The 22763-nt window shown below is 44.5% G+C and overlaps 2 protein-coding genes across 2 annotated transcripts; one reads left to right on the forward strand and one right to left on the reverse strand.

Moving 5' to 3' along the window:
* Positions 1–1019: 1019 nt before the first annotated feature.
* On the reverse strand, positions 1020–7163 carry PEX11B (peroxisomal biogenesis factor 11 beta). The gene is made up of 4 exons (XM_032233917.1): positions 6999–7163; positions 3241–3356; positions 2767–2968; positions 1020–1705 (listed from the first exon to the last, which is right to left on the reverse strand). Exons 1-4 carry the CDS (start codon positions 7052–7054, stop codon positions 1327–1329), a joined length of 753 nt encoding a protein of 250 aa, XP_032089808.1. The 5' UTR covers positions 7055–7163; the 3' UTR covers positions 1020–1326.
* Positions 7164–7359: 196 nt separating this feature from the next.
* LIX1L (limb and CNS expressed 1 like) lies at positions 7360–21029 on the forward strand. The gene is made up of 6 exons (XM_032233915.1): positions 7360–7817; positions 14097–14260; positions 15114–15254; positions 16694–16789; positions 17899–17976; positions 20415–21029. The coding sequence occupies exons 1-6, from the start codon at positions 7493–7495 to the stop codon at positions 20655–20657; spliced, it is 1047 nt and encodes a 348-aa protein (XP_032089806.1). The 5' UTR covers positions 7360–7492; the 3' UTR covers positions 20658–21029.
* The last annotated feature ends 1734 nt before the right edge of the window (positions 21030–22763 follow it).

Genomic DNA, 22763 nt, shown 5'->3' on the forward strand with positions numbered 1-22763 from the left:
AGCTGTTGTAAGTCGAGGCCAGCCTGTATCCTACAAAGTATGTTGGTGAAGATTTTCAGCCATCCAGGTAAAGTTGTAGGAAGTGGAACCATGACAACTCGACTTACCTTCTTGTGACCAACATATCATAAAAACAAAATCTATAAGGGGGAAAAAAGTGACGCAGTAGCTCAGGGGCTAAGATGCTGAGCTTGTTGATCCGAAAGGTCGGTTGTTCGAATCCCCAGCGCTGCATAACGGAGTGAGCTCCCGTTCCTTGTCCCAGCTTCTGCCAACCGAGCAGTTCGAAAGCAGGTAAAAAATGCAAGTAGAAAAATAGGCACCACCTTTGGTGGGAAGGAAACAGTGTTCCGTGCGCCTTCGGTGTTGAGTCATGCCGTCCACATGGCCACGGAGACGTCTTTGGACAGCGCTGGCTCTCCGGCTTTGAAACGGAGATGAACACCGCCCCCTAGAGTCGGGAACGACTAGCACAGATGTGCGAGGGGAACCTTGACCTTTTATGAGAAAAAAATGGGTTGCATTTAACTCCTCACTACTTAATTTCAGTGGTTACCTTTATTTAAAAACATTTTTCTTTTTTGAACAAGGAAAATAATTCAAGGTGAGTAAACAGTGGCATAGATCCCCAAATTGACCTGCAAGTCAGATCCCCCCATTAACAAGTGTGAGTCAGCCTAGTGTCCAAACCAGTGTTTCTCAACCTTGGCAACTTGAAGATGTCCGGACTTCAACTCCCAGAATTCCCCAGCCAGCATTCGCTGGCTGGGGAATTCTGAGAGTTGAAGTCCGGACATCTTCAAGTTGCCAAGGTTGAGAAACACTGGTCCAAACATTGTTCACATTCTCAAGACCTCTGTTCACGCCCAACTATTAAAAGCCGAAAGGCCCTGAACACAAGGAACAAACTGTTTTTTTAACCACTCAATCTCTAAGTAAGAAGCAACAAAACTTTGTCATAGCTGTCAGGGAGATCATCATTCACCTACAATGTGGCTAGTGTAGTTTTCATTTATTCATTTCTTCCTAAATAAATAAGACACAGAAAGACTGAAACTCTAGTTATCCCTAGCCTGATAACCCCAAATACTAACGGCTCCCCACAAGGTCCATTACCAGAGTTGCTTCTCCACCTCCTGGGCTCAAAGAGTGACAAAAGAAGAGTGTCCCCCCCCCCTGCATCTCCCCCACCCCTCAAGTTCAGAGGAACTTCCGCATCTCAAGCAGCGCCTGCCTGGCTGAGAATTAGCACCCCCAAGCTAGTTTCCGGAGCTGGGAATTTAGGAGAGGAAGCGGCTCAGCTTAGCCAGCCCTCTCAGCCACCGTTCAAGGTTTCAGCTTCAGCCACGGGTTGAGGATGGCGAGGATGGAAAGGATGGACGAGGTCAGGCCGCAGAGCCCCACGAAGCCCGAGCTGGTCTTGTACATGCCCAGTTTGTCCAAAGGGATGAAAACGTCACAGGCGTTTTTCATCAGGTCCAGGAGGAGGGGAGGGTTGTTGCGAAGCACCTGCGCCAGGAGAGCGAGCTGCAGCTTCAGCTTCAGGGCCAGCTGCTGGAAGCGATGGTTGGGGTCCTCCCCCGGGCTGGACGGGCCATTTCTGCAGCTTCCTTTCTGAGATTTCGAGTTGGTCTCGCGCTCCATCAGGAGACGGATCTCATAGGCATCCCGGCTCAAGTTCATAATCAGCGCGAAGAGATAATATCTGGGGGGTGGGAGGGGGAAGCGCAGAGAGTGAAAAATCCTGAAATCTTAGGTGGATTTCTTTTTCTCCCAAAGTCAACCTAATATTTTAAAATCCTCGCATAAAATGACCAAGGCTAATTGTTAAGCTAAATGTTTTCTATGTAAAAACTGACATTGAGTATCTACGTAATTTACAGTAAAATAGGCTAATAGATGAAAGAGGAAAGGCTAATTTGGCTTAAATCTGAAAGGGGAATTGGTGATATTGTTTGGATACTAAGAAGAAAATAGGTTTATGATGAAAAAATGGGGGGGATTAACCCTGTTAATTTAGTCAAATTAGTATTATGGATGGGGCTTAATTGAAGAACAAAAGAATAGAAGAACAGGAAGAGAAGAAAAAGGAACTAAAAATGAAAAAATATAATTGGATGGTCTCATTAGGGTAAAATATATGAAAAGAGGAATCATGACATAATCTGGTATAACTCTGAAGGGCCGATTAATGATATTATTTATGCAATAAGAAGAAAATAAGTTTAAAATGGAAAATATGGAAAGAGAATAATAAACCTGAAATTGGAAATAGATTTATGATGTAAAATGGATTATGTACAAAAGAGGATGTGAGAGGAAAAAACCTGGACAACCCTTTGTTCGTAAATATGTTAGTTGTATTAAAAAAAAACAATAACTTTATTATAAAAAAATTACCAAGGCCTCTTTTATGTGTTATAATACTGTGGGAGTAAGATACCCGTAACACCCCTTGGGGTGTGTGCTCTGTTAAGATACAGCCTGCTGTGCCTTCAAATGGCTTCTACCGTACTGCCATAAAATGGCTTCTACCGTACTGCTGTAAAATGGCTTCTACTGTACAGCAGTGGCGTTGCCATGGTAACGGCTTCACAGTACTCCACAAGGGGGCTCCCTCTGGTAAGCGGGAAAATCCAAAATCAGAAACATTACGTTTGGTCCAGACTTATAAATAAATACCCAGGCAACACCCGGAGCCCTCAAGCAGAGGACAAATCTCTCTGGGAGGGAGGTGGAGAGGGAGGGAGGGGTGTGGCACCTTACCTGAATGACCGCTGGCTCCACTTCTCATGGTCCATGTGCGGGACGAGGCCCGATTTCCCCGCCCAGAGGATGTTGTCGCAGGCGAAGTACATGGCCCGATTTAAGTGGCTCACGGTGATGCAGAAACGGAGGACAATATCGGACAGGTGGATGGCTCTTTTGGCCGCCTCCAGAGCATCTGCAGAGTTCCCCAGCCGGAATACTGGAAAGGAAGGCCGGAGTCACGGATGGGCACAAACCCCTCTGGCTTATTTCCACCGCTCGCCAATGGGGGCACTCCTTGAAATATACTGGGTGGATTGGCAAGCAATTGCTTCTTTTTTGTTATTCTCATCAATTTTCTTTTGATAATTTCATTATTTGTATTATAATTTTAATTCTCACTCCCCTTCCGCCCACCTTCTTGCCCTGCCAGTGCCAAAATGCCCGCTGTAGCTCTGTCCTCTCGCCCCAATCAACCCCCTTCACACTTACGCTTGCGTCCCAAACTCAGATGAGCCTCCAGCTGCTTGATCCTAGCGAGGAAATCGGGCCCAGCTCCATTCTTCTGCAGGGCGTAGCCCAGTAGGGTGCAAGCATATTGGGCAGCTCTAGCAGAATACAGGGGGAAAAACAGTAAAGAGACTCAACCAAGATTTGTCAGCTAAAGCGGGGTCTCCAACCTTTCGGACCTCAGGGATCACTAAATTCATAATTTTAAATGCCATGCACCAGTAATATGGTCTGCCTAATGACCGGCTGGGCGTGGCTAGGTGGGCATGTGACTGGGTGGGCATGGCCAACTCAATGTCACTCACATCGAGGAGTGCCTCGCCAGCCTCTGCTCGCCCCTCCCCTCCCAGCCACTCCTCGCCTCCCCGCTTGGGCTCCTTAGGGTCCCAACAGGAAGCCGTTGCTGGAGCTAAGCAGCCACCAGGAGAAAGAGTTGGCAAAACAGCTCAGTTCAAATTGGATCTGACCGAGAAGGAGGCTCAGCAGAAGCACCTCACTGAGGACTAGGAGCATAGGCTTTCCAAGCAGAGGGAAGAACTGCGGGAGTGCAAGGCCAGGTGCCGGCGCCTGGAGGCTCAGTGGGCTGAGATGGTCAGCCAGTTCCAGGGCGTGATGCAGTTCCACTGGAACGAGGCCCTCCGGCTCTTCGCCACCAGCGAAGCTTTTCTCCCTCCTTCGCCCAAAGCCCCCCACCAGGAGGCTGAAGCAGACCCCAAGTTGGGATTTCTGCCCCCATCCAACCTGTACAAAAGGACCCCGAAGGGGGAGACTCTCTGCAGCGACACAAGCATTTATTGCATGTATCCCTCCCAGGCCGTAGTTTGAGGACCCCTGATTTAGGGCAATATAAAAAAAGCAAATAATTTTTCTGCGGACCACCAAAATTTTCTCACGGACCACCAGTGGGTGACTGCTGCTTCAAGGAATTCTATTGACTTTGGATGAAATTTTTGCTTCCTCAATTTATTGCAGTGGTTATATAATTGCAACTGAAGCATGTCTTGACAAGCTCAATAAGAACAGATACTTCACTTGCGTCAAGGAAACCTGTGATCTTTCCTCTTCTGCTAAACTCCCATTTCTGAATTTCCAAATCAACATTGTATTTCCATCCAAAATTTTAAAAAAAGTTTGAAAACTGAAATCACTAACATTTATGTATGAAAACAAAAAAATGATATATATCTGATAATGGCACATCAATTATAGCAAATGTTGTAAACTGTTTTCATCATATTTAAAACTGAAAACTATTTAGCCAAAAAAAAAAGAAGTAATTTTGATTTTATTGAATGCAGCAAAGAATGTTCTTAAAGGATGGGTGTCATATTTTCTTAGTGGCAATATAAAAAAATTGAGGGGGTGTCCTATTGGAACAATATTTTAATAAATGTATAAGTAGATTTATAGGGAAATCTCTTTTATATGTTGCTGCTGTTGCAAGTTTATAATTTCTTTCCCATAATTTATCCCATTTTTCTAACTATATTATGGCCAAACTGTATTCCCCAGCTAATCATTGTCTCCTTTACCGTCTCTTCCTCCATTTTATATCTTAAAAGAAAATTATATAATCTAGTAATCATATTTTATCTAATTCCATTCCATGTTCTCGATCTTTTTTAAATCTTGTTTTAATTTGTAAATAGGGCCACCATTCCATATTTATTCCTTGAGTTTTCAGATCTTGTACTAATTTTAGTTCTCCTTTTTCATCTAAGAGTTCTGCATAACTTACCATTTTGCTAAGATCTATAGTATTTGGATATGTCATTGCCTCCATCGTTGATAACCAGATTGGGATTTTCATGTAATGGGTTTTTTTTTTCCCCAGACCTTAAATAGGGCATCCTTTACTATGTGTCTTTGGAAGTAGGAATGAAATTTATTCTTTCCCTCCCAGAAATATAGAATCTGAGTTTTGTTCAAGAACTTAAGTTGCATAGAGCAGTGGTCTCCAACCTTGGCAACTTTAAGACTTGTGGACTTCAACTCCCAGAGTTCCTCAGCCAGCTTTGCTCTGGGAGTTGAAGTCCACAGGTCTTAAAGTTGCCAAGGTTGGCGACCACTGGCATAGAGTATGTGCAATTCAGTGGTGGGTTGCTCCCAGATTGTGCGAGCCGGGCGCTTCTCCACATGCGCAGAAGCAGCGTAAGCGAGCAAACTGGTAGTAAAAAATTTGGAAACCCACCTCTGGTGCAATTGCTAAAAGAATTATTCTGAAAAATTGGACAAATATGATTCTAGATATTAAAAAAATCAGTCATGTGTAGTATGGAAAAAGTAATTTTGGAAAAAGCAATTTTTCTAATAAAGACATGGCATAATAGATTTGCCTTTCACGTACCTGCCACAATATATGACTAATAATAGAAGGAAAATTTAGCATATGACTTACTTACATTCTATTTTAAATTCTCTCTTATTCTCTTGCCCTCTGTGCACATAAGTAAACAATATCACCTCTGCGGAAAGGAGGAAATTAAGGACCCACTTTTAGGAACGAAATGCAGCATTTTTGCTATCATCTCTGAGCATAAGGTTTGACAGCCTCATTACTGATCCTTATGCTGTCTTCATTGCCTCAGTTTCCAATTAATCACAGACACCCAAAGTTTTTCCAAGGCAGCCACCCAAAAGCTCTCTTTGAAGAAGCAACAGAGTGTGAATGGGGCAAGAGGTAAATATTTAGATGACGTAGTTAAGAGCACCGCCTTTTTCACCCATGGGGTGAGAACAGCAACAACCTCAAGAGGAAAAATGAGAAAGCAAGTGTTGCCAGAATTATGACCGCACCCTAGTTATCTGCAAGCCCATATTTGCCATGAAAAGTGGGGCAACTGCTTTAAAGTAGTTTGGTAACGAAACTTCTGCAGAAAAACAGCCAAATTCACCCCAAAGTTCAGTCTTGAGCTACAAATATTCTTTTATTTGATACCTGCTGAGATGAATTCAACTTAAACCCAATGCTTTCCATGGATTTTAAAACTACAGGTAGTCCTTGACATACAACAGTTCATTTAGTGACCATTCGAAGTTACAATGGCTTATGACCATTTTTCACACTTACGACCGCTTTAGCACCCCCATAGTCATGTAATCAAAATTCAGACAGTTGGAAGCTAATTCATATTTATGACGGTTGCAGCAACCTGACTTACAACAGTTTGTTTAGTGACCGTTATGAAAGTTATGACGGCACTGAAAAAAGATTTATGACCATTTTTCACACTTACAACCATTGGAGGATCTGTATGGTCACACCATCAAAACTCAGACAGTTGGAAACTGACTCATATTTATGACGGTTGCAGTGTCCCAGCTTACAATTCATTTAGGGACTGTCCGAAATTTCAGCGGCACTGAAAAAAAGGACTTACGCCTGTTGTTTCACACTTATGATCATAGCAGCATCCCCCTGGTCACGTGATCATGTCAGACGCTCGACAACTGACTTACATTTATGGCGGTCACAGTCTGAGGATCACGGGTTTCCATTTTGTGACCTCCTGGCAAGCAAAGTCAATGGGGAAAGACGGATTCACTTAATAAACTGTTGCTAAGTTAACGACTGCAGTGATTCACTTAACAACCGTGGCAAGGAAGGTCTTAAAACGGGGCAAAGCTCACTCCAACGTCTCCCTGAATAGAAATGTTGGGGTCAATGGCGGTCGTAAGTCGAGGACTCCCTGCAAAGTCCTCCCCGGGGTTGTCACCCACCGCCCTTTGCTCGTGCAAACCTGAACACTCGCTCCTTGGCTTGGCTTTGGGCGCTGAAACGGACCCAGGAATCCATGGCGGAGGCCGAGGGGCGGGAAAGGCTGGACCGAACCGGGCAGCCTCAGCCTGAACCCTCGCCCGTCTGTCGGGCCCTCGCAGGAGAGGTAAACACCTCCAATTCCGCCTCCGTTACGGGAGCGCGTGTGGGTCAAATTTATCTGAGGCTTCCGATTGGCTCCCGCTGATGAAAGATGTGACGTAAGGCCAGGAGCGTCCGCCTGTTTCTGTCCTCGATCTCCATTGGCTAAGTCATTCGCCAAGGAGCCTCCCAACCCCAACTCGTCCGTCACTTGGCTTTCGAGAGACTCACGACGGCGATTGGGCAAGAGGGCGGGGAAGCCCGTCTCCTGCCCGAAAAGGCGCTCTGCCATTGGTCTCCGGCCAGAGCTTGACTGACAGCTCGCCCGTGAGGCGACTCCGCGTCTCTTCGCTTTGGTCGTCGGCAACGGAGGGGATGGAGTCGCTCCGCGTCCAGCGGCTGCAGCCGGGCGTCGGAGGGACGCTGCGCTCGCTGCGGCCCGGCGTGACGACGGGGGCGCTTCCCTCGGCCGCCTCAGCGCCGCCTCTCCCGCCGCCCCCGCCGCCGCTCGGGCTGACGCTCACCTTGGGGCCGCCGCCGCCCCCGCCGCCGCTCCCGCCCTCCCTCTTGCCCGGAGTGACGGTCGCCGCTGCCCCCGCCAGCCCCCCGGGAGCCGCGGGGGGCCCTCCGGCCGTCCTGAGGGAGGCCGTGGAGGCCGTAGTGCGGAGCTTCGCTAAGCACACGCAGGGATACGGCCGCGGTGAGGAGCCGACACCCTCCTGCCGAAGGCCGGCTCTCTTCAGCTTCGTTTCCTGGCCGGGTTGCTGAGGGGCCAAAGGGGGAGCGGGGGGGGGGGGAGTCTGGAGACACGTCAGATACCGGTAGTCCTCGACTTACGACCGCGACAGGGGCCGAATTGGGGAGCAGTCCTCGACTTACGACTTAGACACACGGGGAAGGGTGGAGTCTGGAGAACCGTCAGATACCGGCAATCCTCTACTTACGACCGCGATCCCCCCCCCCACACACAAACATCGAGCCCTGGGGACAGGGGTTGCAGTTTGGAGAACCATCAGATACCAGTAGTCCTCGAATTATGACAGCGATCGACACACACATGAGGACACACACATACACACACAAACGGTTAGGGGGGAAAGTCTGGAGAACTGTCAAATACCCGTAGTCCTCGACTTACGACCGACACACACACACACACACACAAACACACACAGAGCAAATTTCCATCACTGAACAAGGGTGCTCACGTGAAGGGTGTTTTGCGACCATTTTTTGTGAACACCTTTCTTACCAGTGTTGTTAAGTCAATCCCTGCAGTCCTTAAAAGTTAGTCCCCTGGTTAAGTGAATCTGGCTTCCCCCCTTCTGACATTGGCTTGTCGGAAGGTCTGCAAAGATGAGGACGGGACATTGCGACTGTCAATAGCTGTGAACTGGTGGACAAGCGTCCGAATTTTGATCCCCATGACCTCGGGGTATGCTGCATGGGGCGTGTTTTCTCCAGTGCCGTTGTAACCTTGAATGTCACTAAATGAAACGTAAGTCAAGGACTGCCTGTAATTCCTTCTACCAAAGACAAATTCCTTGTGTGTCCAATCACACTTGGCCAATAAAGAATTTGATTCTATTCTATATTGATTCTATTCTATATATTGTTCCGTTCCATTCCATATTCTATTCTATTCAGAATTCTATTCTGTCCTGTCCTATCCTATTCTGCATTTTATTCTATTCTTTATTCTATATTCTATTCTGTTCTGTTGTGCCCTATCCTATTCTGTTCTGTTCCATTTTGCATTCTATTCTATTCCTATTCTATTCTATTCTCTCTTCCTATTCTAGTCTAATCTATTCTCTCCTATTCTATTCTATTTTATTATTCTATTCCTATTTTATTCTAGTCTATTCTCTCTATTCCTATTCTATCCTATTCCTATTCTTATTTCTATTTCTATTCTACGTTGCCTACAGATAATTCTTGACTTACGACACACCAAGGGTCGTATGTACAAACCAGTTTGCCAAGCTTCTGAATTTGGATCACGTGACTGGGGGGATGCTGCAATGGTCAGAAGTATGAAAAAAGGGGTTAGCTGCTTCCTCCCCCCCCCCAATACTGTTGTAACTTTGGTCACTAAATGGATGGTTGTAAGTCATGAACTACCTGTAATGGCTTAGCCTTAGAGAAGTGGGAGCAGGGTGGGATGGGACAACTCAATTGCAGCACAGTTCAACAATTTAATTATTTCAAATGTTTTTAAAAATACTTTAGATTTTGTCATTCACATTTTATTTTGCACCTCTTTTGGCATCCTTTAATGATTCTATTTGACTTATTTCTACAATATTAGTGTAAGTCTTGTCCTGTGGAGAGCTGGCTGTGGTGAGTTGTCCCATGGTGAGTTGGCCATGGCGAGTTGTCGTAGACCTAGAGCAGGGGGTCATTGGTTTATTTATGAAGGCTGTGCCTCTGAACATCCGCAGAGTACTTTTCTCATTGGTGTGCTGCACTTCTACCCCCCTCCCCATGAATTTTATTTATACATTTTTCTTTAACATAAATGAGTGTTTAATAAACATTGTATTGTCTGGGTCAACTTACTTATACATAATATCAATAATAGTAACAACATTTACTTGTATAAGATGGTATTCTTCCAACTTCTAATTTCTACCTTTCTAGTCCAGCCATTTGTAAAACAATGTTATTAAACTAAATTAAACTAAACTAAAATCTCATATTAAGAAATATTCTGTATCTTCTTTATCCTTTATTGTTATATATTTATACGTTAACATATCCATTTCCGCCATCTAATTTTGTTTTCATTATGTAGGAATTTCCTAATTTTTCCAATATTGTGCAATTACAATTTTTGCTGCTCTCAACATGTGTAACATTAAATAGTTGTGCTGCGTTTCTGATCGTATGTTGGGCATTTTTCTGACCATAGGGCTATCAAATGTGGAGACCGTTCTCCTGAGATAGAGAGTAGGGTGCATTTCATTGTTGGTGATAAAGGCAGCAGAGATGAGAATAGAGAGGTAAGCATGTATGGACTCACTCCTGCCAAGTTGATTTATGGGTGACTCTTCATCGTTGTAGTTTTTTTTAAGAGGACCATCTCAAGAAGAGTTTGGTGGTTTTTACTGAAGATTGCAGAAAGTTGGACCCTATAATTGTGAGTTTTTAAAATTTTTGTATTGTAATTGCAGGTTTCCTTTCCTGGCAGGCTGTTTGATGCAGCTCTGTGCTTCTGAGTAAAGGCTTTTGTTTCTGTCAGTCTGATGTGAGATCTTGCTTTAATAATAGTGCTTTCATGCGAGTCATTGTGAAACAAGACTGCATTATTGACTTTGGGTAGTTATTCTATTTTATTACGTTTTCATGTTTATAACTAGTAAGGAAGAGACGATTTACTCAATACAAGATTACTTGGCTAGAGGAATGCAGGCATATACATATAGAGCCACAGTGGCGCAGTGGTTAGAGTGCAGTACTGTAAGCTACTTCTGCTGCCTGCCAGCTGCCTGCAATTTGGCAGTTCAAATCTCACCAGGCTCAGGTTTGACTCAGTCTTTTGTCCTCCCGGGGTGGGTAAAATGAGGATCCAATTCTGTAAACCACTTAGAGAGGGCTGTAAAGCACTGTAAAGTGGTATATAAGTCTAAGGCATCAAGTTGCTGTTAACCATACTTTAAAAAACGTGTACTTCCTGAAATATGATGGGCAACCATAAGGGAACTGGTGAAGCATCTCAAGAATTTTCACATTAGGTTCAAAAAAAGCAGGTGTGATTTTTTTTTATTGTTAGAAGAGGCTTGGAAACTGTTACGAATCCTGAATCCACATGTAGGCGTGGCAGAGGCAAAAGAAGGAGCAGCCTAGAGCAGTGTGGCACGTGTGCCCAAAGTGGCACGCGAAAGCTATGTCGCCAAGCATGAACAGCCTTGCCTGTTTGTCTTCAGGGTTTCTGGTATGCATGAGCATGCAACGATCAGCTATCCTTCACGTATGCGGCAGTGCTGAAAACTAGTGCACGCATGGCTGCAGGCCAGCTGATTGCCAGGTGCGCATGTGTGCCAGAACCCGGAAGTTTGGCTTTTCGGGAGCAGGATCCCTTCATGTGTGTGGCAGTGCCAAAAACCAGCCTGCACATTCACGCTAGTCAGCTGATCGTCAGGCACGCTAGAAACCAGAAGTCCGGCTTTTCCGGAGTTGAGTCCTGACAAGCGCGCATGCAACATTTCCGTGTCACTTTTTTGGCACTCTGTGCCGAAAAGGTTCGCCATCCCTGGCCTAGAATGACTACCTAGCCACAAACAGACCAAGTCCAATTTCCATGCTGTGACTCTGAGCAGGTGCTAGAATGATGAACCAGTTGTCAAGCATCTGAACGTAAATCACATGGCCATGGGGATGCTGCAACGGTCGTGAGAAAAATGGTCATAAGTGATTATTCCTAGTGCCGTTGTAACTTTGAACGGTCACTAAGTGAACTGTTGTAAATCAAGGACTACCTATAGTTGAAAATACCCCTGTGAATAAGGCATGGGTAACAATAAATCTGTTTAATTGAACATTCACATGTGGAGCTGATCTTTTGCGCCTGACAATTGCATGGGTTTCCCTCCTGAGAGTTTGGAGCAAAAACCTTCAGTTAAGAGAATAGTAGAAAAACAAAGTAGGAAGGGACCTTGGAGGTCTTCTGGTCTGACCCCCTGCTCAAGCAGGAGACCCTATGCCATTACAGACAAATGCCTGTCCAGTCTGTTCTTAAAAACTTCCAGTGATTGAGCACTCACAATTCTGGAAGCTGTTCCACTGATTAATTGTCAGGAAACTTTTTCCTTGGGTTCTAGTGTGGTCCTTTCTTTGATTAGTTTCCTCTCCTTTAGGTACTCCACAGCTCTTTTCACTATCTCTATGTACATGTAGTTCCATTAAGCTACATGTTGAGTGTGGTTGGTTAGCCAGTTACAAATCCATTTGGTGGTGATGCCGTCTATCCCACATTTTTTTAGCTTACCAGGAAGTAGGTTGCGGTCTACTTTATCAAGTGCCTTACTGAAATCCACTACTAATTTAGTCACTTTGTCAAAGAATGACTTAAGGTTTGGCATGATCTGTTTTTGGACAAACCCATGTTGGCTTCTGGTTATAACTTTGCTTGCTTCTAGGTGTTTGCAGGTCTGTTGCTTGGTTATCTTTTCCAGGATCTTCCCAGGTATTGAGGTCAGGCTGATTGGAGTCTCTAGTTTTTTGAAGATGGAAGCCAGTTAAAGGAGTGGATGATTTTAACTTTGTTATCAGCATAATTTATGAACATTTTCTTTATATTTTCAACATCACACAAAAATTATACCAGCTAAAACGTAATATTTTGTGGGGATCTAATAATTTAACTTCTGGGACTTCATGCCTGAAAGTTTTATGTATATTTTAGTTGGCAAAAGGAGGGTTTTTATCTTTCAGAATTCTCTATTAATAAAATCCTTTTCTCAAAATAGCCTTATTTTATGATAGCCTTTGTTTCTGCTTATACTTGGCTACAAGAAAGCTTATTCAAGTTTGGACTGCAAACTATTTGTTCTGTAAAGTTCTCTCAAATTATTTTCTCAAAACCTATTTGATTGTTTTAAGAAATACATGTAAGAATAGAGGAAATATATATTAAAGTGTTTTATACAATTGTAAGGAGAAAAAAACTTCCACTGTTTCCACATTGAGGTCATTGGCTATAATTGTTGGAGTGGCTGTTGTTGAGTAGCATCCCAATGGATGCTGTTTTGTACATTTTTAAACAGTAAATGCTTGCCAGGCAGTCTGTAGTTTAGCTTAGAGCTGGTTTTCTGGCTCTGAAAAGCCTGCAAGGCCATATGGAATCATTTACTCTTTCTTCTTAAATACCCAAGTCAGATGTGTGTCATACGCAAGGCAAAGACCAGAGAGTTTGGGACCAAGAGAGTAAACAATGTTTATAAATAACACAGTTTAACTTCTGACTGTAAACATTTGCACTTTGGTAGCAGGAAGTGTAGAAAAGAAATGCTTTTTTTCAGGAGCATTTTTAGATTATTATTTTTGGTATCAAAAGCTTTCCTGCTTCACGGGGCGATTTTCATAGATGGAGGAGCTGTACTTTCCAGTTAAAGGCTAGTGTTTCTTCCGTTGCTTAGGATTCATAAATATTTAGCATGCAGGTAATCCTTGACTTACAACTGTAATTGAACCCAAAATTTGTCAGAAGGTCACAGCCGCACTGAAAAAAAATGACTTATGTCTGTTTTTCACACTTACGACCATCACAGCTTCCCCGTGATCACGTGATCAAAATTCAGATGCTTGGCAACTGGTTCGTATTAATGACGGTCGCAGTGTCCTGGGGTCACGTGATCCTCTTTTGCGACCTTCTGTCAAACAAAGTCAACAGGAAAGCCAGATTCACTTAACAATCCTGTTACTAATTTAACAACTGCAGCGATTCACTTAACAACAGTGACAAGAAAAATCATAAAATGGGGCAAAACTAACTTAGCAAATGTTTCACTTAGCAACAGAAATCTTAGGCTCAATTGTGTTGTACATCGCGGACAACCTGAATGTCCAGCATTTTCCAGTTGATTAGTAATCCTTATTTTTGAGTTTTCTGTTTGATTCCAAAAGACTGTACTAATATCTTCTAGTTATTATTTAAAAATTGTAGTGTCTGTGTATGAATTGTAGAAGCTGTGTGGACATCCTAGAGGAGTGTTCTACACTATAATCAGTCCTTGACTTATGGCCGATCGCTAAGCGACCATTCCGGGTTATGATGAATTTCCCTAGGGGCATTTGCAACCTGGTTCCGCAGTTATGAGAGTGAACCCGATTCTGGTTGTAAGTTGAGGACTATCAGTTTCTGCAATAGCACGCTGGATCCTCCAATTGCAGCAATGATCGGGAAAGCTTTCGGCTGCAGATGTCTGTGTAAATAATTGTCAATATTCTTACAGACTCTCTCCTTTTCTATTTTCAGTCAATGTTGTTGAAGCACTTCAGGAATTCTGGCAGATGAAGCAATCCCGGGGTGCTGATCTTAAAAATGGCGCTCTGGTGGTTTACGAGATGGTCCCATCCAACAGTCCTCCTTATATTTGCTATGTTACATTACCAGGAGGAAGTTGCTTCGGCAGTTTTCAGGTTAGATTGTCTTACTTATGGAATCTTAGATTTGAACTAAATACTCTCACCTCCCACTCGGAAGGTTGAGAGTTCAATTCTAGCTGCCGACAGATATTTCTCCATCATGGCGCAAAGAGAAAATATCTGCTGTGAACTCCGTGTAGGCGTCAGGAAGGGCATTTGGACAGTAAACGCTCAGCTCCATTCAGTTGCCCCAAAGCAAGGAATTACAGGGTCGTAAAAAGGAAAAAAAAATATGGAATCCTAGTCAGGTGGAATTGATGAAAAATATCTATAGTTTTGAACAGTCTTTCTTTCCATGAAAAGACAAGCTATGAGTTGTAGTAATGCTTTGCAGGATAAATGTGAAAAATTCAAAGTGCGTGCCACTTTTTAACTGCATAATATCAGCAATAAATTTCAGAAATACTGTCATTTCCAGCTATTCCAAATCCTGGCCTTAACAGCTAGAACCTAAAGCCGCAGAGATTTGGGGGGTAAATTATTCCGTTTGTGGGATTTGAAGCAGGTATCTGAAATAAACAGGAATGCCTGAACCCTTGGAAATAGATCTGGGTCTTTAGGATCAAGTACCTAGAGTTTGCTTTTAAACCAATTAATTTTACTGACAAATATTATTGTGGCATTTCCCCCCCCCCCTCCTGGTAAATATATGGGCTGACTTTCAGCATCCTGTGAGGTTCTTTCTAGGATGCTGAGCTTCCAAACCTTTCTGACACTTGCAACCTATCAAAGAGACCAGCAATTCTATAGTGCCCTTTGAAGCATAATTTAGAGATAACTTGGTTAACTTACTTTGTTAGCTTCCATTCTTATGTCTGCCTTGTATTCTTCTCCAACCCCACCTCAGTTTTGTCCGACGAAAGCAGAAGCCAGGAGAAGTGCTGCCAAAATTGCACTGATGAATTCAGTCTTCAATGAACATCCATCCCGTAGAATCACGGATGACTTTATTGAGAAAAGTGTCCTGGAGGCTTTGGCATGCTTTAACGTAAGTGCTTTTGAACAGGGGCCATCCACCTTTTGGACCTCAGGGACATGCATAATTTTAAATCCCATGGACCACTAATATGATCTGCCTAATGACTGGGTGGGTGGGCATGGCTAGGTGGGTGTGTGTGACTGGGTGGGCGTGGCCAACTCAATGTCAAGGGGCACATTGCTGATCTCTATTCACCCCTTCCCTCCTAGCCACTCTTCCCTGCCCTTCCAGGCTCCTTAGGGCCCTAACAGGAAGCAGTTGTTGGAGCTAAGCAGCCACCAGGAGAAAGAGTTGGCAAAACAGTTCAAATTGGATCTGACCGAGAAGGAGGCTCAGCAGAAGCACCTCACTGAGGACTACGAGCATAGGCTTTCCAAGCAGAGGGAAGACCTGTGGGAGTGCAAGGCCAGGTCCTGGCGCCTGGAGGCTCAGTGGACTGAGATGGTCAGCCAGTTCCAACCCGTGATGCAGCCCCACTGGAACGAGGCCCTCCAGCCCTTCGCCACCAGCAGCACTTCCCTCCAGCCTTCGCCCAAAGCCCCACACCAGGAGGCTGAAGCAGAGCCAAAAATCAGAATTTCTGTCCCCTTCTGACCCCCACAAAAAGACCCCGAAGGGGGAGACTCTCTGCAGCAACACAAGCGTTCATTGCACGTATCCAGCCCAGGGGCCGTAGTCTGAGGACCCCTGACTTAGTGCAATATAAAAAATGCAAATAATTTTTCTGCAGACCACTAAAATTTTCTTGCAGACCACCAGTGATCCATGGACCACCAGTTGCTGATCACTGCTTTTGAAGGTCCTGTAATTAGTAGGGAAACAGTTGTAAAAAAAAATCAAAAATCTTTATGAACCCTTCTGGAATCCTTTATTGGCAAGGCCTCTAAACAGCTCTCTAGGCTCTCTAAGTCACTTAACCATTGTTGTGTATTTCTCCCAGTTATAAGTGTGTGTACAATAGGGTCAAACACATCATCAGTTTGGAGTCTCTTTGTTCCTGTAAGAGTCCTAAGTTCAGCCCCTCCCCACCCTCCCAAGTCTGTTATCTGGTTCCAATTTGCTTTGACCGTTAGTAGTTCAGATTCTTATGTATCAATAGCATGAAATCAATTTGTGGTATTTTGAATTCTATCATAGTTCCTGACTTCTTCCTCCTGACAATTGTTAAGTGAACCCATAAAATTTGTTAAGCGAACTTCAAATCCAGGTTGTAAGTCCCCCTTTTTTGAGAGGTTGCCAGTTGTAACTTTGGATGTTCCTAAGCAACCAGTCATAAGTTAAGCACTACCTCCATCACAGCCTATGGAATATTCATATATTTATAGAACTAACTTCCAAAAACTACGGCTCTGTGAAAACTCTTCTTAAAGTAGGAATCCTCCTTGCACAAAAAAGATGGTCCTTTTACTCTCATCCAACCTAACCTACAATGTTTGTCTTTCCAACAGGGCAACAGAGAGGAAGCAGATAATCCAAGTACAGGAATTGGTGCTTTCCGCTTCATGTTGGAGTCCAACAAAGGGAAATCCATGTTAGAGTTCCAGGTATTCTTAATTGGATTATCGGAACCAGACTTTTGCTGCTAAAACCTGACCTATTGGCTTAATTTCCGAGTAACTGTTTGTGAAGAGGAAGTGCAAAATATGCAGGAGAGGTGGAATTGGCAGGGAAATGTAGGATTATTATTGTTCTTCCTAATCTGTGGACCAACTCGGGATTCTGAAATATCATCAGATAGCCTAAGATAAAAGCCGGTTGCAATGCCTTTAGGGGTGCCAAACACAACCCTAATGCAGCCTTAATGAAATTGAGTTTGTTCTGACCTAGGTTTCCTGAGCAGCACAAAGCTGAGTCCTCATCCCGATAAACCCCTTTTGTTTAATTTACAGTGAATTCTTCTCCAGCGCACAGTCTTTCAAGATAGTTCGCAATTACCGAATTTATCAGGCTTGGAGAGTGGCCAAGCCAATATCTTTCGGAGGCTGCAATACTTGGCAGGAATGCAGGAATGAACTAATTGTCACCTGCAAATTCCACTCCCCTGTTGCTCCTCTTTTATTCCCTCTGGGGAAGTCCACCTGTGGCCTTACTCCCAAGTCGACCCTTGTTCCTTAGCTGTTCCCTTTGTCTGGCAACTCTGGGAACAGGCTCCAGCTGTTCGTCTGCCTCACAGATGTCTGACTCCGAAGGCAGCTGATAACTGGCATATGGCCCTGGCTCCCTCTCTGCCTCCGACACAGAGCCCTCCTCAGAGCTTTCCCCAGACTCCAGGGCTGGCCCAGGTTCCTCCCCAACCTCCTCACTGTCCGAATCTGTTGCCAGCTCTGCTGGCCAGTGGTGGGCCACAAGAGAGTTTAACACCTCTGCTTTATAATAAATGCTTCAGGAATTAACAGTGGATTCATTTGATGGTAAACCGAAAATCTGTTACTGACATTATCAGAATTGGATTTTTTTTTTTTTAAAAAAAAGGGAAACCTCCACATATTGTTGAACGATGCATCACTCAGTAGCTTTTATGTTAACAACCTGAAGGGCACAAATATTAAGGGGAGCAACGCTCAAGGGGAGATGGAATGGCTTTGGGAACGCCGAGCCGTGCCTTTTGTCTGCTGATAACAATGCTCAGATTTGTCCTGCTTTCCCTTGGCAGGAACTGATGACAGTTTTCCAGCTACTCCACTGGAACGGCAGCCTGAAAGCCATGCGAGAGAGGCAATGTTCACGACAGGTAGGTTCGTTCCAGGGACCTGCAGATTTTTTTTGTGCCTGTCCCTGGCGGTGGACAGAAGAGCCGAGGCGCCACCTGGCATTGCCGAGCATCTTTGCTATCAGCTTCCTGAAACTGTTGGAACTCAGGACCACCTGGAGAGCCGCAGGTTCTCCTCCCTCTCTTTTAATGCAGCACAGAAAAAAAGCCGTTTTGGTCTCTGTAGAAAACCAAGCAACCAACGGCTTGGAGAAATGTGTGGATTTTACTCCCTTTCTTTAAGCCAGAAGGAATCTTTAGTTTGGACGTAGTTCCCTTTGTCAATCCTTGATTGAAATAAAGATTGAGAATAGGCTTTTAGCAACGAGGGACAGGTAGTCCTCGTCTTACAACAGTTCGTTTAGTGACCAGAGTTACGACGGCACTGGAAAAAAAGTGAGCTTTTCAGCGTTACGGCCTTTGCAGCCTCCCCGTGGTCACGTGATCCAAAAATCCAGGCTTTTGGCGACTGATTCATACTTACGACGGTTGCAGTGTCCCGGGGTCCCCCTTTGTGACTTTACGACAAGTGAAGTTGATGGGGAAGCCAGATTGACTTACTGATTTAACAGCTGCAATGATTCGCTTCACAAATGTGGCCAGAAAAGGCGTAAAATGGGGCAAAGCTCACTTAACAAATTTCTTGCTTAGCAACACAAAATGTCGGGATCAATTGTGGTCGTAGGTCGAGGACTACCTGTACTTACTTGCCCAGAAACTATTTTTCTTTCTCTTCTTTGTATAACGTGGCTCCAATTCCTCCGTCAGTCACAGTCAGATTCTGCCTAGCGTCAAGTAATCAGCAAAGGTTTCCTTTCTTTTCCCAGGAGTATAGAGGTAGTCCTCGACTTACAACAGCTCACTTAGTGACCGTTTAGAGTCACAACCTCACTGAAAAAAAGTTACTCAAGACCGTTTTTCACACTTACGACCGTTGCCGCGTCCCCATGGCCACCTGATCAGAATTCAGATGCTTGGCCACTGGTTCATACTTACGACTGTTGCTGCATGTCCCAAGGTCGTGTGATTCCCCTTTTGCGACCTTCCAAGAGGCAAAGTCAATGGGGGAGCCAGTTCCGCTTAACAACCGCACTGTTCACATATCAATTGCGATGTTTCACTTAACAACTGCGGCAAGAAAAGACGGGGGCAAAATTCACATTAAAATGTCTCACAGAATAGAAACTTTGGGCTCAACTGGGGTTGTACGTTGAGGACTACCTGCACTTTACTGACAATAAAGCAGTTAAGACAGTGTTTCTCAACCTTGGCATCTCGAAGATGTCCGGACTTTAACTCCCAGAATTCCCCAGCCAGCGAATGCTGGCTGGGGAATTCTGGGAGTTGAAGTCCGGACATCTTCAATTTGCCAAGGTTGAGAAACACTGAGTTAAGAGATTAGAGCAGACAGGATCGGTCGGCTAGGCACAAAAACGCTGCAGTTAACTTTCCTTTTCGCCTCCTCCCCCCCCCCCTTCTGTAATCCATCACTATCCAATTGAAAATCCTCAATCGTTGTTTTGGAAACGGACCCAGTGTGCGAGCCTTTCCCATCGCCACATTCCTTTTGTTGGCCTTCTGCTTGTGCTCCTCATCTCAGGGCCGGCTCTGCTTCAATCCCAATCCCTCCCCAACACACACATTCCAATCTCTTCCCTCCCCCCCTCCCACCGTTGCTATGCCAGGCTGGCAAAAGGCAAAGCGAAGCAGCAGCAAAACCAGAATGGCAGCCATGACAGTCACTTGCTGTTCCATATTTTTGTACGAGTTATTTGAAGGGCAGTTTACGGCACGAAGCCGTCTGCCTGACTGGAGAGAGAGAGACTTCTTTCCTGATGTCCTGACCGAGGCTTCCCGAGAGCATGAAGCAAACTCCTTGTTGTCCCGACAAAAACCCCTTTTATTAATTTCCTGTGAATTCTGCTCTTTCACATCCAGCAAAGTCTTTCGAGGGAGGATTTATGGTCACAGACCTCATCTGGCTTGGAGAGCTGCCAGGCCAATATCTGCAGAACTTGGTCTCAGAGAGTCTAAGAGACTCTCTTATTTCCTCTGGGAGGGGCCATTCATTGTCCCCCTGTAGCCTTACTCCCAAGTTGACCCTTGTTCCTTAGCTGTTCCCTTCCTCTGGCAACTCTGTGCATGCGCACACTGAGAACAGGCTCCAGCTGTTCGTCTGCCTCACTGATGTCTGACTCTGAAGGCAGCTGATAACTGTCAGACAGCCCTTGCCCCCTCTCTGCCTCTGACACAGAGGCCTCCTCAGAGCCTTCCCCAGGACTGGCCCAGGTTCCTCCCCAACCTCCTCACTCTCCGAATCGGCTGCCAGCTCCACTGCTGGGCCACAAGAGCTGGTTCTGCTTTCTGGAAGACCTCCTTTCCCCATTCATTCATTCATGTCCTCTTTCTTCCCCCACCAGGAGGTGCTGTCACACTACTCCCATCGTGCTCTGGATGATGATATACGGAACCAGATGGCAACGGATTGGGTCAACCGGGAGCAGAACATCCCAGGGGCCCTTTCCAGGGAGCTGGCCTCGACCGAGCGTGAACTGGACGAAGCTCGGCTAGCCGGAAAGGAGCTGAGATTTCACAAGGAGAAGAAAGACATCCTGATGTTGGCTGCTGGCCAGCTGGGGAACATGCATTCTTCCAACTGCTAGGAGGGCCCATGTAGCTCTTTTCTCTCCCCTCTTAACTACTCTCTCTTCCCACAGTAGTTTGCTAAAGAAGTCAGAAGGAATGTTACCAGTGCGAAGGAAGCCTCATGTTCAACCTGATTTTTCCTAATTTTTATTGTGCAAGGTGATGTTTGCATTTGGGAGATTTTAGTGCAGGATTTGAAAATAATTTCAATTGCCTTAATTTTTAGTTCTAAGAAGTGAAAGGTGTCCTCCCATTAGAGAACGAAACCTGAATTAACCATTTGGGGGGAAAACAAACAAACGTCGAGTTTGTTCAGAACTCGCCTTCGATTCCAATCACCTGAACTGTCTCCAGTTCATCAAACAGCCTCCAATGCCTTGCTTTCCAAGAACAGAGAATCAAATTGCACTCTTTAAAAAAAAGGTTGTTGAAAATTCTGTATAGATTTTATACTTGGTTATCTTTTCACTCTGCAGAAGAACTTTTTGTAGAACATACTAATAATGTAACTTTTTTGAGGGGGGGGAGAAATAGATCTTTGCTCAAATCTTGATTCTATCCAGGTATTTGTACAGTTGTCAGTATTAAGTAGAAAAGTAACTCTGCCACAGAAGGATGCCAGTGTTTGTTATTAGGGTATAATGCATTGATATATGCTACACAGGGACGCAGTGGCTCGGGGGCTAAGACGCTGAGCTTGTCGATCAGAAGGTTGGTGATTCGAATCCCTAGCGCCGTGTAACGGAGTGAGCTCCCGTGACTTGTCCCAGCTTCTGCCAACCTAGCAGCTCGAAAGCACGTAAAAAATGCAAGTAGAAAAATAGGGAGCAGCTTTGGTGGGAAGGGAACAGCGTTCCGTGCGCCTTCGGCATTTAGTTGTGCTGGTCACATGACCACGGAGACGTCTTCAGACAGCACTTGGCTCTGGGTTTGAAACGGAAATGAGCACTGTCCCCTAGAGTCAGGAACAACTAGCATATATGTGCGAGGGGAATCTTTACCTTTTATATGCTACTCAGATGTGTACCTACAGTTAAAGTAGTTTGATAGACACACCATCTTTGCTTATCACTTATAAGTAGAGCACTTAAAAACATCCTCTTTCCATTACTGTCCAACCACCAGTATTCTATTTTAACTGGACTGGTTGTTCCTTTTTTTCAATGCCATTAACTTTGAACAGTCCCTACACCAGTGTTGTAAATCAATGACTACCTTTATGGACCGTGACTTAATTTTATGTTGTTGTTGTGTTCGCGGTTTTACTTTCAAAGTCTTAGGACACATTAGGGCAGGGGTCTCCAACCTTGGCCACTTTAAAGGCTTGTGGACTTCAACTCCCAGAGTTCCTCATCCAGGAAGGTTGGAGACCCCTGCATTAGTCTCCTGCATGCCAGGTTAGTTTGATTCTTAGCTGTTTTTTGGTCACGTATAAACAAGCTTCTAAGCCTCAATCCGGTACAGAAACCTGGCATAAGAGATGAAAAACTTTGAAGGTAAACAGAGCAATTTGCAAAATGGTGGTCTGTCCTGGTCTATGATTATCGTAAGATTTGATTGATTGGTGGAAATATTAGCCGGTGATCAGCGGGCTTAAGAAAAAATGGTTTTGTTTTGTATTTGGTCTTCATGCCATCAGTATCTTGCCATTTGTATACATGAAATAATAAAACAATATTCTCTTTTTTTATATATATATATATTTATATATTTTATACATAGCTATGGTTTACACAGTATTAATGTTGAAAGCATTTATAAAGCTAGCTTGTAACTAAATCCTTTGAATACATGAATGTCTCTTGCATTGTTCATACTAGCCTGGCTAACCGGTAGGTTACTATACTTGGGTTATTTCTCTCGCCTGAATCGGTCCAGAGACTGAGTCTGAATAAGTTGTCGGTTTTCACACAACCCAAATGTGAATCCTGTACTTGCTTCTGCTGCTGACCAGCCAGCTTTCCTTCTCTGTTTTCTGTAACTATTGGTAATCTCCAGATTATCCATGCAGTATTGCCTACAATATACTCCCCTCGGCGCTTTGCCCTTTTTCACGATTTGTGTGTTTTAGGATTTTGTTTGTAATGCGTAGTTTTTCTGTAATAAACAAGATTTGGGAAAAG

Source organism: Thamnophis elegans, chromosome 17 (assembly GCF_009769535.1).
Source record: "Thamnophis elegans isolate rThaEle1 chromosome 17, rThaEle1.pri, whole genome shotgun sequence".
In the NCBI taxonomy this organism is placed as follows: domain Eukaryota; kingdom Metazoa; phylum Chordata; class Lepidosauria; order Squamata; family Colubridae; genus Thamnophis; species Thamnophis elegans.